This window comes from Scyliorhinus torazame, chromosome 4, assembly GCF_047496885.1.
Source record: "Scyliorhinus torazame isolate Kashiwa2021f chromosome 4, sScyTor2.1, whole genome shotgun sequence".
Classification (NCBI taxonomy): Eukaryota; Metazoa; Chordata; class Chondrichthyes; order Carcharhiniformes; family Scyliorhinidae; genus Scyliorhinus; species Scyliorhinus torazame.
The window spans coordinates 345,616,079-345,630,243 of NC_092710.1; the positions used below are offsets into that span (position 1 = coordinate 345,616,079).

Consider the following 14,165-nt stretch of genomic DNA (forward strand, 5'->3'; position numbering starts at 1 on the left):
TCAGCTAAATGACAACTCAAGTGGCCACTTGGGCCTCGTTGATCCGAGTCTCCGCCTCGGTCTCCAGCCTTCGTACTGGTGTCATTAGCCAGGTCCTCAGAGGGTTCCACTTCTAGCCCAATAGCCAGCCGCCCATCCTGGGGTTGTCCTCGAAGAGGCTGGGGTGACCGACTGCCCCAGGATGCAGCTGTCGTGTACACTCCCCAGGGAGCATGCATGATCTTCATGTGGTGGTCGCGCATGAGCTGTATGTTCAGGGAATGGAACCCCTTTCTGTTAACATAGGGCACTTCCACATGGTCCGGTGAGTGCAGGGCAACATGTGTGACATCCACTACCCACTGGACCTACGGCATCCTGGTGATGGCGGAGAAACCTGCTGCCCAGGCGTGCTGTTGGGCTTGTTCCGCGTCAAAGTTGATACAGTTTTCCACTTGGGCATACAGGGCACCTGTGAGCTGTCGGATGCACCTGTGGGCAGTGGCTACGAGATGTCACATAGGTCCCCTCTCAAGCCCTGGAAGGATGCTGAGGTGTTAAATTTCAGGCTGCGGTGACCTTACGGCCACCAGGAGTGGGTGTCCTCCTTCTGCACGTGGTACCAAGTCCACAAGGACATGGCACAGGAGCCACACCGTTTCCTTGTTGAGGCGGAGCCTCCTGCAGCACACGCTGTCTGTCATCTATTCAAACGGTCAGCGATGCCTATACACCCTGGGCCGTCACGGAACTCCCGCCTGATGGGCAGACGAGTCCTCTGAGTAGGGCAAGGTCCGACACATGGGCCACCGCCTCGAGCATCTGCTAATGCTGCTGCCATCACTGTCTCTGCCGCCTGGCCGCCCGGCCTAGCAGCAGCACCAATTGGGCAAGTCCTGCTGGGTCCAAAATCCCGTCCATTGCGTTCAATATCTGTAAGGAATTGTGAGAGGGTGTTAGACTGACAAATAACGGTGGCTCCCACCCCGGGACCCTTCATTCCCCCATTGATCCCCTCCTCCCACCACCCGGAACGCCCTGCCCAGGCACTCCCGGCTGCAGCCCCGCCCCCCTTCCTCTCCCCTCACCGGGACCGGGCGCTGGACCCCTTCCCTGGGCGTACGGATGTCAGCTGCTGCGTGTGTGGTGTTGGCTCCTGCAGTGTTCAGGCATCATGGTCTGATTGGGATACTAGGCAATGACTCCCACCTGTTACATGGCCCGCCCACCCATAGGAATCCACTTGCATTGTGTGAAGTGCTCACTTTACCGTGATTGCCAATTCCCTATTAGTAATAGCCTCAGGAGCATGGCCAGAGGTCTCGGCAGTTGGTGGGGGTTATGGATGGATGGTGAGGCAAACAGGCAGGGACCCACAGCCAGGGTCCCACCCCCAGCCAGGGTTCCACCCCCAGCCAAGTGTCCCCCACCCCCTGCTGTGCACTGGGGTGGCAGCCCAGTGCCCCCGGGCTCTTTGCCTGCGACCAAAGATGGCCACTCACCTCCTTGGCTCCCCACAGAAGCCCTTCCGCTAGGTTCACATTTTTAAAAAGGAGTACTAATCGGCGCCAGCGTGACCAGTTGCTGGAGGCCGCTGGGTCATGGGAGGAGTTGGAGGTAGCTCCCTTTACTTGTATGGAAATAGAGCTTAAGTGATGATAATTGGTTTCTCCCGATTTCGCCTAAGGGAGCGGGCCGGTTGCATCGCAAACTGTTTGGCAAGAGAATCACACCCCTGATTTGCTTTAAATGATATATTTCAAATGGAAGAATGCTGGGCGGCCAGATGGCAGAGACAGTGGCAGCAGCAACATCAGAGTTTCATTAAAATCATGTTGCTTTTCCAATGTGTCATTCAGATTTCTACACGTTCCCCCCCACCCCACCCCAACTATGTGTGGACTGAATTTACTCATCCCATTGGAGGTGGACTGGAAAATATTAAGGCTGGCAAAATGATAATGGAAGGTCTTGCTGGGGAAATCAATGTCCCAATGTTTATCTTTGCCATGGAATATTGCCATGGCTTGAACCTTTGGGTTGCACCAGGCAACCAATTCAGTCACTTATGGGTCCAACTAAGAGTCGCTTCCTGTGGCCCATGGAGGGGCACCTGGTGCCAATGGTTGTCATTATTCCAAATCCATTGCTGCAAAAGTATCAACCCCTACACTGACCATCGGGTCTGTCTGCTTAGATCCAGCTTCCACAAAAGAACTCAGAAATCTTCAAGATTGTTTTGGTATTTAGACACCCTCTCCTTGGTGCGTAGCCCCAGTTAGTGCTGGCAGTGCAGAGATTGCTGGGCTAGCAGCCTTCTGATTAATGTGCTAACTCCTGGGGATGGGCCATCCTGAAAACAGCCTGTTCATTGATTTCTGCCATCAAAATGCCACCCCAAAATAAGCTTCCGGTGCTGGTGGCGGTGGGACCTTGGGTATCACTGAAAAATTCAGTCTGACATTTCTATTATCCAGCAAAGGTTGTGGTCTAATTATTACCACAGAATAAGGAACAATAACAAGTGATCTTTCCCAATTCATTGTGTATTCAATATAAGTTAACACGTATCCTACTTACGTGATATCAGCATTTGGGTGTAGGCCAAACACTTGGGGGGTATCAATGGCAGGAAGTGTTTGAATAAACTCCAGATAGGCGTCTACATTTGCACATAGTGGAATAATATAATCAGTATAAAAGTTGAATTTGGCTTCGAACATCTTCTCACTGAACCATACCTATGGAGCAAGTACACAAAACAATGACACCCATTGTACTTGATCACAGAACAGCACATTCCATTGAACTGAGGTAGAGCACAGAGGGCAGTTCAATTTAGGCTTTAACAAATAAATGAATTTATTTGAAAATATTAGTCATAGTTTAATAACTTAGAAGAGAACAATTCAGTGCAACAAGAAAACCCTCCATAAACGAATCAGAATAATTGAACAGACTTTTAAAGAATAAACCTGGAGCAACAGAAACAAATTCTCTTCTTTCTATTTTTAACAGTACGAAGTCTTACAGCACCAGGTTAAAGTCCAACAGGTTTGTTTCGATGTCACTAGCTTTCGGAGCGCTGCTCCTTCCTCAGGTGAATGAAGAGGTCTGTTCCAGAAACACATATATAGACAAATTCAAAGATGCCAAACAATGCTTGGAATGCGAGCATTAGCAGGTGATTAAATCTTTACAGATCCAGAGATGGGGTAACCCCAGGTTAAAGAGGTGTGAATTGTACAAAGCCAGGACAGTTGGTAGGATTTCGCAGGCCAGATGGTGGGGGTTGAATGTAATGCGACATGAATCCCAGGTCCCGGTTGAGGATGCACTCATGTGTGCGGAACTTGGCTATAAGTTTCTGCTCGGCGATTCTGCGTTGTCGCGGGTCCTGAAGGCCGCCTTGGAGAACGCTTACCCGGAGATCAGAGGCTGAATGCCCTTGACTGCTGAAGTGTTCCCCGACTGGAAGGGAACATTCCTGCCTGGTGATTGTTGCGCGATGTCCGTTCATTCGTTGTCGCAGCGTCTGCATGGTCTCGCCAATGTACCACGCTTCGGGACATCCTTTCCTGCAGCGTATGAGGTAGACAACGTTGGCCGAGTCGCACGAGTATGTACCGCGTACCTGGTGGGTGGTGTTCTCACGTGTAATAGTGGTATCCATGTCGATGATCTGGCACGTCTTGCAGAGATTGCCATGACAGGGTTGTGTGGTGTCGTGGTTACTGTTCTGAAGACTGGGTAGTTTGCTGCAAACAATGGTTCGTTTGAGGTTGCGCGGTTGTTTGAAGGCAAGTAGTGGGGGTGTGGCGATGACCTTGGCAAGATGTTCATCATCATCAATGACGTGTTGAAGGCTGTGAAGAAGATGACGTAGTTTCTCCGCTCCGGGGAAGTACTGGACGACGAAGGGTATTCTGTCGGTTGTGTCCCATGTTTGTCTTCTGAGGAGGTCGGTCCGGTTTTTCGCTGTGGCGCGTTGGAACTGTCGATCGATGAGTCGAGTGCCATATCCCGTTCGTACGAGGGCATCTTTCAACGTCTGTAGATGTCTGTTACGCTCTTCCTCGTCTGAGCAGATCCTGTGTACACGGAGCGCTTGTCCATAGGGGATGGCTTCTTTAATGTGTTTAGGGTGGAAGCTGGAGAAGTGGAGCATCATGAGGTTATCCGTGGGTTTGCGGTAAAGCGAAGCGCTGAGGTGACCGTCCTTGATGGAGACGAGTGTGTCCAAGAATGCAACTGATTTTGGAGAGTAGTCCATGGTGAGTCTGATGGTTGGATGGAACTTATTAATGTCATCGTGTAGTCGTTTCAGTGATTCTTTGCCGTGGGTCCAAAGGAAAAAAATGTCATCGATGTATCTGGTGTATAACATCGGTTGAAGGTCCTGTGCGGTGAGTAGGTCCTGTTAAAACTTGTGCATGAAGATGTTGGCGTATTGGGGTGCGAATTTGGTCCCCATGGCTGTTCCGTGCGTCTGGATGAAGAACTTGTTGTCGAAGGTGAAGACGTTGTGATCCAGAATGAAGCGGATGAGTTGCAGAATTGCATCTGGAGATTGGCAGTTGTCGGTGTTGAGTACTGAGGCTGTTGCAGCAATGCCGTCGTCATGGGGGATGCTGGTGTAGAGTGCCGAGACGTCCATTGTGACGAGGAATGTTTCTGGTTCAACTGGTCCATGGGTGCTGAGTTTCTGTAGGAAGTCCGTCGTGTCGCGACAGAAGCTGGGTGTACCTTGTACGATGGGTTTCAAGATGCCCTCGATGTAGCCAGAGAGGTTCTCACACAGGGTCCCATTGCCTGAAACGATAGGGCGGCCTGGTGTGTTGGCCTTATGTATTTTCGGGAGGCAGTAGAGATCTCCAATGCGGGGAGTACGTGGGATGAGAACACGTAGGGTGCTCTGAAGATCTGGATCCAAGGTCTTGATCAGTCTGTTAAGTTGGCGGATGTGTTCCTTGGTCGGATCTGCGGGTAACTATCTGTAGTGTTCTTGGTTGTTCAGTTGTCGGTATACTTCTTTGCAGTAGTCCGTTCTGTTCAGTACGACAGTGGCCCCCCCTTTGTCTGCTGGTTTGATGACAATGCTGTGGTTGGTCTTGAGAGCGCGGATGGCATTGCGTTGTGCTTGGGTGACGTTCGGGGCTGTCTTGTGAATGCGACTGATGAATCTGGCATTGACGCGACTCCTGACGGCTTGAGCATACATGTCGAGTCTAAGGCAGCGGCCTTCCGGAGGGGTCCAATTCGACTCTTTCCTCTTCGGTTGCCGCACCGCAGATCTCTCGGTCTGCTGTTCCGGTTCATTGGTAGTCTGCTTGGGTTCGCTGTTGGCCTCTTGGGGTCTGTGGAAGAATTCCCGGAGCCTCATTCGCCTGATGAATTCCTCCGTGTCTGCCGCGAGACTGATGGGGTCCATTTTGGTGGTGGTGCAGAAATTGAGCCCTCTGCTGAGGACTTCGATTTCATCTGGTTGAAGGGTGTAGTCCGACAAGTTGACAATAGATTTCCCTGTATTGTTTTCTACTGTGACACCGGGGGTGGCTTGGTTGCTGCCGGTGGTGATGCCAAGTTTCTCAAGCTTTCTGTTCTTGATATGCATATAGGTGGCATAGTATCGTTGTCTCATCTGTTTGGCGGTGTTCTGCAGCTGGTCTGCTGCGTCCTGAGCGCAAGTTGAGAATATGGCCTCTATCTTGGTTTCCAGGTTGCATCGTCTGCTGTAGAGCTGGCGGACGAGGTGGTTGAGGAGTGTGAGAGAGGTGCGACGGCAGAGTCTCTCAGCGAAGTCTGTATTGTAGGTCGACTTGAGTGGGTTTGTGATCTGTAGCCCTTTCGGGATCTTGTCTGCTTTCTTGCATCTTTGTAGAAACTTAATGTCAGTGTCTATATGCGCGATCTTCCTGGAGATCCTCTCCACTTTGAGCCGGCAGTTTGCGGTGTCGATGGTAGCCATGATGTGGAGATGCCGGCGTTGGACTGGGGTGAGCACAGTACGAAGTCTTACAACACCAGGTTAAAGTCCAACAGGTTTGTTTCGATGTCACTAGCTTTCGGAGCGCTGCTCCTTCCTCAGGTGAATGAAGGAAGTTTTTAAAGAAGAGCTGAATTTTAATGAAAGAGATCTGTATTTAGAAATCATAGTAAGATAACATTTTGATATTTGTTTTGAACTGCAGTCGCCTTTCTCACTAGTTGCAGAAGATTTTCATTCATTACGTTTTCCGCAATGCCTTCTGGGTATGTGGCAAAATACTGGACTAAACTCCGCCCCTTCGATGCCGGGAACGCGATCCGTGATTGGAGAATCGTGCATCTGCTGAAAATCAAGGTTTGTGCCCGGCGCTGAACCGACGCCATGCTCAGGGTCCCACTGGGAAACCAGTCGACACGTCAACGGGATGGGTGCGGCCAAGCTCGAACAGTGGATGGGATGCTCCACCTGCCGCGCTCCATTTCTGCCTCACCCCCCCGGCGGGTTGCTCCGTTACGCCGGCCCGGTCAATTGGGTTTCCCATTGTGGGGCAACCCCATGCTATCGGGAAACCTTCGGGCTGCCAACAAAACGGAGCATCCCGCCGGCGGAGAATCCTGCCCAGTGTTTCTCAGTGCATTCAACAGAAGCGCAGCCCCACTGCAGGGGAACAGAAGAGTTCACCCAGACAAAGGACACATGCACCGTGGCCTTTGGCACCTTCCCTGGCACACTGTGGGAAGAGGCCACAACAGTTACACTATGAGCTAGCCCACTCTACAGGACCACGAGAGATCTCCAGGTCCTGCCTGCCCACCGCTCCACTGCTCCCATCCATCCTGTCCCAGGACACGTTGTCACATCCTGGGCATCACACCCAGGACCCACATCACACTGCAGCTACGCTCCCAGCAGATGTCCACCCCCCTCATCCAACCCCAGCTCTAGGACCTGCTCACACACAAACCTTAGAGGAACATAGAACATAGAACATAGAAAATACAGCACAGAACAGGCCCTTCGGCCCACGATGTTGTGCCAAACCTTTGTCCTAGATTAATCATAGATTATCATTGAATTTACAGTGCAGAAGGAGGCCATTCGGCCCTTTGAGTCTGCACCGGCTCTTGGAAAGAGTACCCTACCCAAACTCAACACCTCCACCCAACACCAAGGGCAATTTTGGACACTAAGGGCAATTTATCATGGCCAATCCACCGAACCTGCACATCTTTGGACTGTGGGAGGAAACCGGAGCACCCGGAGGAAACCCACGCAGACACGGGGAGGACGTGCAGACTCCGCACAGACAGTGACCCAAGCCGGAATCGAACCTGGGACCCTGGAGCTGTGAAGCAATTGTGCTATCCACAATGCTACCGTGCTGCCCTTAAGAACAAATAAATCTACACTATATCATTTTACCGTAATCCATATACCTATCCAATAGCTGCTTGAAGGTCCCTAATATTTCCGACTCAACTACTTCCACAGGCAGTGCATTCCATGCCCCCACTACTCTCCGGGTAAAGAACCTACCTCTGATATCCCTCCTATATCTTCCACCTTTCACCTTAAATTTATGTCCCCTTGTAATGGTTTGTTCCACCCGGGGAAAAAGTCTCTGACTGTCTACTCTATCTATTCCCCTGATCATCTTATAAACCTCTATCAAGTCGCCCCTCATCCTTCTCCGTTCTAATGAGAAAAGGCCTAGCACCCTCAACCTTTCCTCGTAAGACCTACTCTCCATTCCAGGCAACGTCCTGGTAAATCTCCTTTGCACCTTTTCCAAAACTTCCACATCCTTCCTAAAATGAGGCGACCAGAACTGTACACAGTACTCCAAATGTGGCCTTACCAAAGTTTTGTACAGCTGCATCATCACCTCACGGCTCTTAAATTCAATCCCTCTGTTAATGAACGCGAGCACACCATAGGCCTTCTTCACAGCTCTATCCACTTGAGTGGCAACTGTCAAAGATGTATGAACATAGACCCCAAGATCTCTCTGCTCCTCCACATTGCCAAGAACTCTACCGTTAACCTTGTATTCCGCATTCATATTTGTCCTTCCAAAATGGACAACCTCACACTTTTCAGGGTTAAACTCCATCTGCCACTTCTCAGCCCAGCTCTGCATCCTATCTATGTCTCTTTGCAGCCAACAACAGCCCTCCTTACTATCCACAACTCCACCAATCTTCGTATCGTCTGCAAATTTACTGACCCACCCTTCAACTCCCTCATCCAAGTCATTAATGAAAATCACAAACAGCAGAGGACCCAGAACTGATCCCTGCGGTACGCCACTGGTAACTGGGATCCAGGCTGAATATTTGCCATCCACCACCACTCTGACTTCTATCGGTTAGCCAGTTCGTTATCCAACTGGCCAAATTTCCCACTATCCCATGCCTCCTTACTTTCTGCAGAAGCGTACCATGGGGAACCTTATCAAATGCCTTACTAAAATCCATGCACACTACATCCACTGCTTTACCTTCATCCATATGCTTGGTCAAAGAATTCCTCAAAGAATTCAATAAGACTTGTAAGGCAAGACCTACCCCTCACAAATCCGTGCTGACTATCCCTAAGCAAGCAGTGTCTTTCCAGATGCTCAGAAATCCTATCCTTCAGTACCCTTTCCATTACTTTGCCTACCACCGAAGTAAGACTAACTGGCCTGTAATTCCCAGGGTTATCCCTAGTCCCTTTTTTGAACAGGGGCACGACATTCGCCACTCTCCAATCCCCTGGTACCACCCCTGTTGACAGTGAGGACAAAAAGATCATTGCCAACGGCTCTGCAATTTCATCTCTTGCTTCCCATAGAATCCTTGGATATATCGCGTCAGGCCCGGGGGACTTGTCTATCCTCAAGTTTTTGAAAATGCCCAACACATCTTCCTTCCTAACAAGTATTTCCTCGAGCTTACCAGTCTGTTTCACACTGTCCTCTCCAACAATATCGCCCCTCTCATTTGTAAATACAGAAGAAAAGTACTCGTTCAAGACCTCTCCTATCTCTTCAGACTCAATACACAATCTCCCGCTACTGTCCTTGATTGGACCTACCCTCGCTCTAGTCATTCTCATATTTCTCACATATGTGTAAAAGGCCTTGGGGTTTTCCTTGATCCTACCCGCCAAAGATTGTTCTTAGCTCTCCTAATCCCTTTCTTCAGTTCCCTCCTGGCTATCTTGTATCCCTCCAATGCCGTGTCTGAACCTTGTTTCCTCAGCCTTACATAAGTCTCCTTTTTCCTCTTAACAAGACATTCAACCTCTCTTGTCAACCATGGTTCCCTCACTCGACCATCTCTTCCCTGCCTGACAGGGACATACATATCAAGGACACGTAGTACCTGTTCCTTGAACAAGTTCCACATTTCACTTGTGTCCTTCCCTGACAGCCTATGTTCCCAACTTATGCACTTCAGTTCTTGTCTGACAACATCGTATTTACCCTTCCCCCAATTGTAAACCTTGCCCTGTTGCACGCACCTATCCCTCTCCATTACTAAAGTGAAAGTCACAGAATTGTGGTCACTATTTCCAAAATGCTCCCCCACTAACAAATCTATCACTTGCCCTGGTTCATTACCAAGTACTAAATCCAATATTGCCCCTCCTCTGGTCGGACAATCTACATACTGTGTTAGAAAAGCTTCCTGGACACACTGCACAAACACCACCCCATCCAAACTATTTGATCTAAAGAGTTTCCACTCAATATTTGGGAAGTTAAAGTCACCCATGACTACTACCCTGTGACTTCTGCACCTTTCCAAAATCTGTTTCCCAATCTGTTCCTCCACATCTCTGCTACTATTGGGGGGCCTATAGAAAACTGGGTGACTGCTCCGTTCCTATTTCTGACTTCAACCCATACTACCTCACTCGGGTGATACTCCTCGAACTGCCTTTCTGCAGCTATTATATTATCTCTAATTAACAATGCCACCCCCCCCCACCTCTTTTACCACCCTCCCTAATCTTATTGAAACATCTATAACCAGGGACCTCCAACAACCATTTCTGCCCCTCTTCTATCCAAGTTTCCGTGATGGCCACCACATCGTAGTCCCAAGTACCGATCCATGCCTTAAGTTCACCCACCATATTCCTGATGCTTCTTGCGTTGAAGTATACACACTTCAACCCATCTCCGTGCCTGCAAGTACTCTCCTTTGTCAGTGTTCCCTTCCCCACTGCCTCATTACACGCTTTGGCGTCCTGAATATCGGCTACCTTAGTTGCTGGACTACAAATCCGGTTCCCATTCCCCTGCCAAATTAGTTTAAACCCTCCCGAAGAGTACTAGAAAACCTCCCTCCCAGGATATTGGTGCCCCTCTAGTTCAGATGCAACCCGTCCTGCTTGTACAGGTCCCACCTTCCCCAGAATGCGCTCCAATTATCCAAATACCTGAAGCTCTCCCTCCTACACCATTCCTGCAGCCACGTATTCAGCTGCACTCTCTCCCTATTCCTAGCCTCGCTATCACGTGGCACCGGCAACAAACCAGAGATGACAACTCTGTCTGTCCTGGCTTTTAACTTCCAGCCTAACTCCCTAAACTTGTTTATTACCTCCACACCCCTTTTCCTACCTATGTCGTTGGTACCAATGTGCACCACGACTTCTGACTGCTCCCCCTCCCCCTTAAGGATCCTGAAGACATGATGCGAGACATCCCTGGCCCTGGCACCCGGGAGGCAACATACCTTCCAGGAGTCTCGCTCGCGACCACAGAATCTCCTATCTATTCCCCAAACCATTGAATCTCCTACAACTATTGCTTTTCTATTCTCCCCCCTTCCCTTCTGAGCCCCAGAGCCAGACTCAGTGCCAGAGACCTGGCCGCTAGGGCCTTCCCCCGGTAGGTCAACCCCCCAACAGCATCCAAATGGTATACTTGTTTTGAAGGGGAACGGCCACGAGGGATCCCTGCACTGTCTGCCTGTTTGTTTTTTTCCCCCTGACTGTAACCCAGCTATTCTTGTCCTGTACCTTGGGTGTGGTTACCTCCCTGTAACTCTTCTCAATCACCCCCTCTGCCTCCCGGATGATCCGAAGTTCATCCATCTTCAGCTCCAGTTCCCTAACACGGTCTTTGAGGAGCTGAAGTTGGGTGCACTTCCCGCAGGTATAGTCAGCGGGGACACCAGTGGTATCCCTCACCACCCACATCCTACAGGAGGAGCATGCAACTGGCCTAGCCTCCATCCCCTCTTACCTGACAGAATATAGCTGCCCTGTGGACTAACTAGATCTCCGCCCTCCGACTCTGCTCCCAGTCAGCTACATTTTCTGTAAACTCCTGGCTCTCTTCTCACTCTTTGCGGAAATGTCAGAAACAAAATGAAAGGAGCACCTTACTCCCTCCTCACCTAACTCCCTCGGTAAGCAAACTCTTACTATAGCACTCAAAATGCACCAAATTCAGCACTCCCTCGGTCACCAAACTCTTACTATAGCACTCAAAATGCACCAAATTCAGCACTCCCTCGGTCACCAAACTCTTAGCGGATCACTTTTATACTGTGAATCTAGCCTCTGAAAACTGGCCTAATCCAATTAACTAATTAACAAGCTCCAGCTGCAAGTGCCTATAAGTAGAAGCGTGTTTAAAGCTGATTGAAAATTCACCTTCTTCTAAACCAAACAGCAACTTTTAAGTTAATTAACTAAATAAAGAAAGACTAAACTTTAGATAAAAATGAAGCCTTATACTCCCTCGGTCACCAAACTCTTACTATATCACTCAAAATGCACCAAATTCAGCACTCAGTGCAAAAAAAATATAAGTCAGCATACGCTTCTATACTTATATTGATAAATGGTTAAACACAGTATTATATAAGTCAGCATACGCTTCTATACTTATATTGATAAATGGTTAAACACAGTATTATATAAGTCAGCATACGCTTCTATACTAATATTGATAAATGGTTATACACAGTATTATATACGTCAGCATACGCTTCTATACTTATATTGATAAATGTTTAAACACAGTATTATATAAGTCAGCATACACTTCTGTACTTATATTGATAAATGGTTAAACACAGTATTATATAAGTCAGCATACGCTTCTATACTTATATTGATAAATGTTTAAACACAGTATTATATAAGTCAGCATACACTTCTGTACTTAGATTGATAAATGGTTAAACACAGTATTATATAAGTCAGCATACGCTTCTATACTTATATTGATAAATGGTTAAACACAGTATTATATAAGTCAGCATACGCTTCTATACTTATATTGATAAATGGTTAAACACAGTATTATATAAGTCAGCATACACTTCTGTACTTATATTGATAAATGGTTAAACACAGTATTATATAAGTCAGCATACGCTTCTATACTTATATTGATAAATGGTTAAACACAGTATTATATAAGTCAGCATACGCTTCTACACTTATATTGATAAATGGTTAAACACAGTATTATATAAAGTCAGCATACGCTTCTATACTTATATTGATAAATGGTTAAACACAGTATTATATAAGTCAGCATACGCTTCTACACTTAGATTGATAAATGTTTAAACACAGTATTATATAAGTCAGCATACGCTTCTACACTTAGATTGATAAATGGTTAAACACAGTATTATATAAGTCAGCATACGCTTCTATACTTATATTGATAAATGGTTAAACACAGTATTATATAAGTCAGCATACGCTTCTATACTTATATTGATAAATGGTTAAACACAGTATTATATAAGTCAGCATACACTTCTATACTTATATTGATAAATGTTTAAACACAGTATTATAAGTCAGCATACGCTTCTATACTTATATTGATAAATGTTTAAACACAGTATTATATAAGTCAGCATACGCTTCTGTACTTATATTGATAAATGGTTAAACACAGTATTATATAAGTCAGCATACGCTTCTATACTTATATTGATAAATGGTTAAACACAGTATTATATAAGTCAGCATACACTTCTATACTTATATTGATAAATGTTTAAACACAGTATTATATAAGTCAGCATACGCTTCTATACTTATATTGATAAATGTTTAAACACAGTATTATATAAGTCAGCATACGCTTCTGTACTTATATTGATAAATGGTTAAACACAGTATTATATAAAGTCAGCATACGCTTCTATACTTATATTGATAAATGGTTAAACACAGTATTATATAAGTCAGCATACACTTCTATACTTATATTGATAAATGTTTAAACACAGTATTATATAAGTCAGCATACGCTTCTATACTAATATTGATAAATGGTTAAACACAGTATTATATAAGTCAGCATACGCTTCTATACTTATATTGATAAATGGTTAAACACAGTATTATATAAGTCAGCATACGCTTCTACACTTATATTGATAAATGGTTAAACACAGTATTATATAAAGTCAGCATACGCTTCTATACTTATATTGATAAATGGTTAAACACAGTATTATATAAGTCAGCATACGCTTCTACACTTAGATTGATAAATGTTTAAACACAGTATTATATAAGTCAGCATACGCTTCTACACTTAGATTGATAAATGGTTAAACACAGTATTATATAAGTCAGCATACGCTTCTATACTAATATTGATAAATGGTTAAACACAGTATTATATAAGTCAGCATACACTTCTGTACTTAGATTGATAAATGGTTAAACACAGTATTATATAAGTCAGCATACGCTTCTATACTTATATTGATAAATGGTTAAACACAGTATTATATAAGTCAGCATACGCTTCTATACTTATATTGATAAATGGTTAAACACAGTATTGTATAAGTCAGCATACACTTCTGTACTTATATTGATAAATGGTTAAACACAGTATTATATAAGTCAGCATACGCTTCTATACTTATATTGATAAATGGTTAAACACAGTATTATATAAGTCAGCATACGCTTCTACACTTATATTGATAAATGGTTAAACACAGTATTATATAAAGTCAGCATACGCTTCTATACTTATATTGATAAATGGTTAAACACAGTATTATATAAGTCAGCATACGCTTCTACACTTAGATTGATAAATGTTTAAACACAGTATTATATAAGTCAGCATACGCTTCTACACTTAGATTGATAAATGGTTAAACACAGTATTATATAAGTCAGCATACGCTTCTATACTTATATTGAT

At 45.9% G+C, this 14,165-nt stretch overlaps 1 protein-coding gene across 1 annotated transcript in view; it reads right to left on the bottom strand.

Moving 5' to 3' along the window:
* Positions 1–14,165, bottom strand: part of LOC140411508 (dynein axonemal heavy chain 8-like) — a 2,059,122-nt gene that overhangs the window by 72,959 nt on the left and 1,971,998 nt on the right. The window contains exon 87 of the mRNA XM_072500594.1: positions 2,560–2,720. Within this exon, the coding sequence (XP_072356695.1) occupies positions 2,560–2,720 (161 nt within the window). The remainder of the gene's footprint in view (positions 1–2,559; positions 2,721–14,165) is intronic.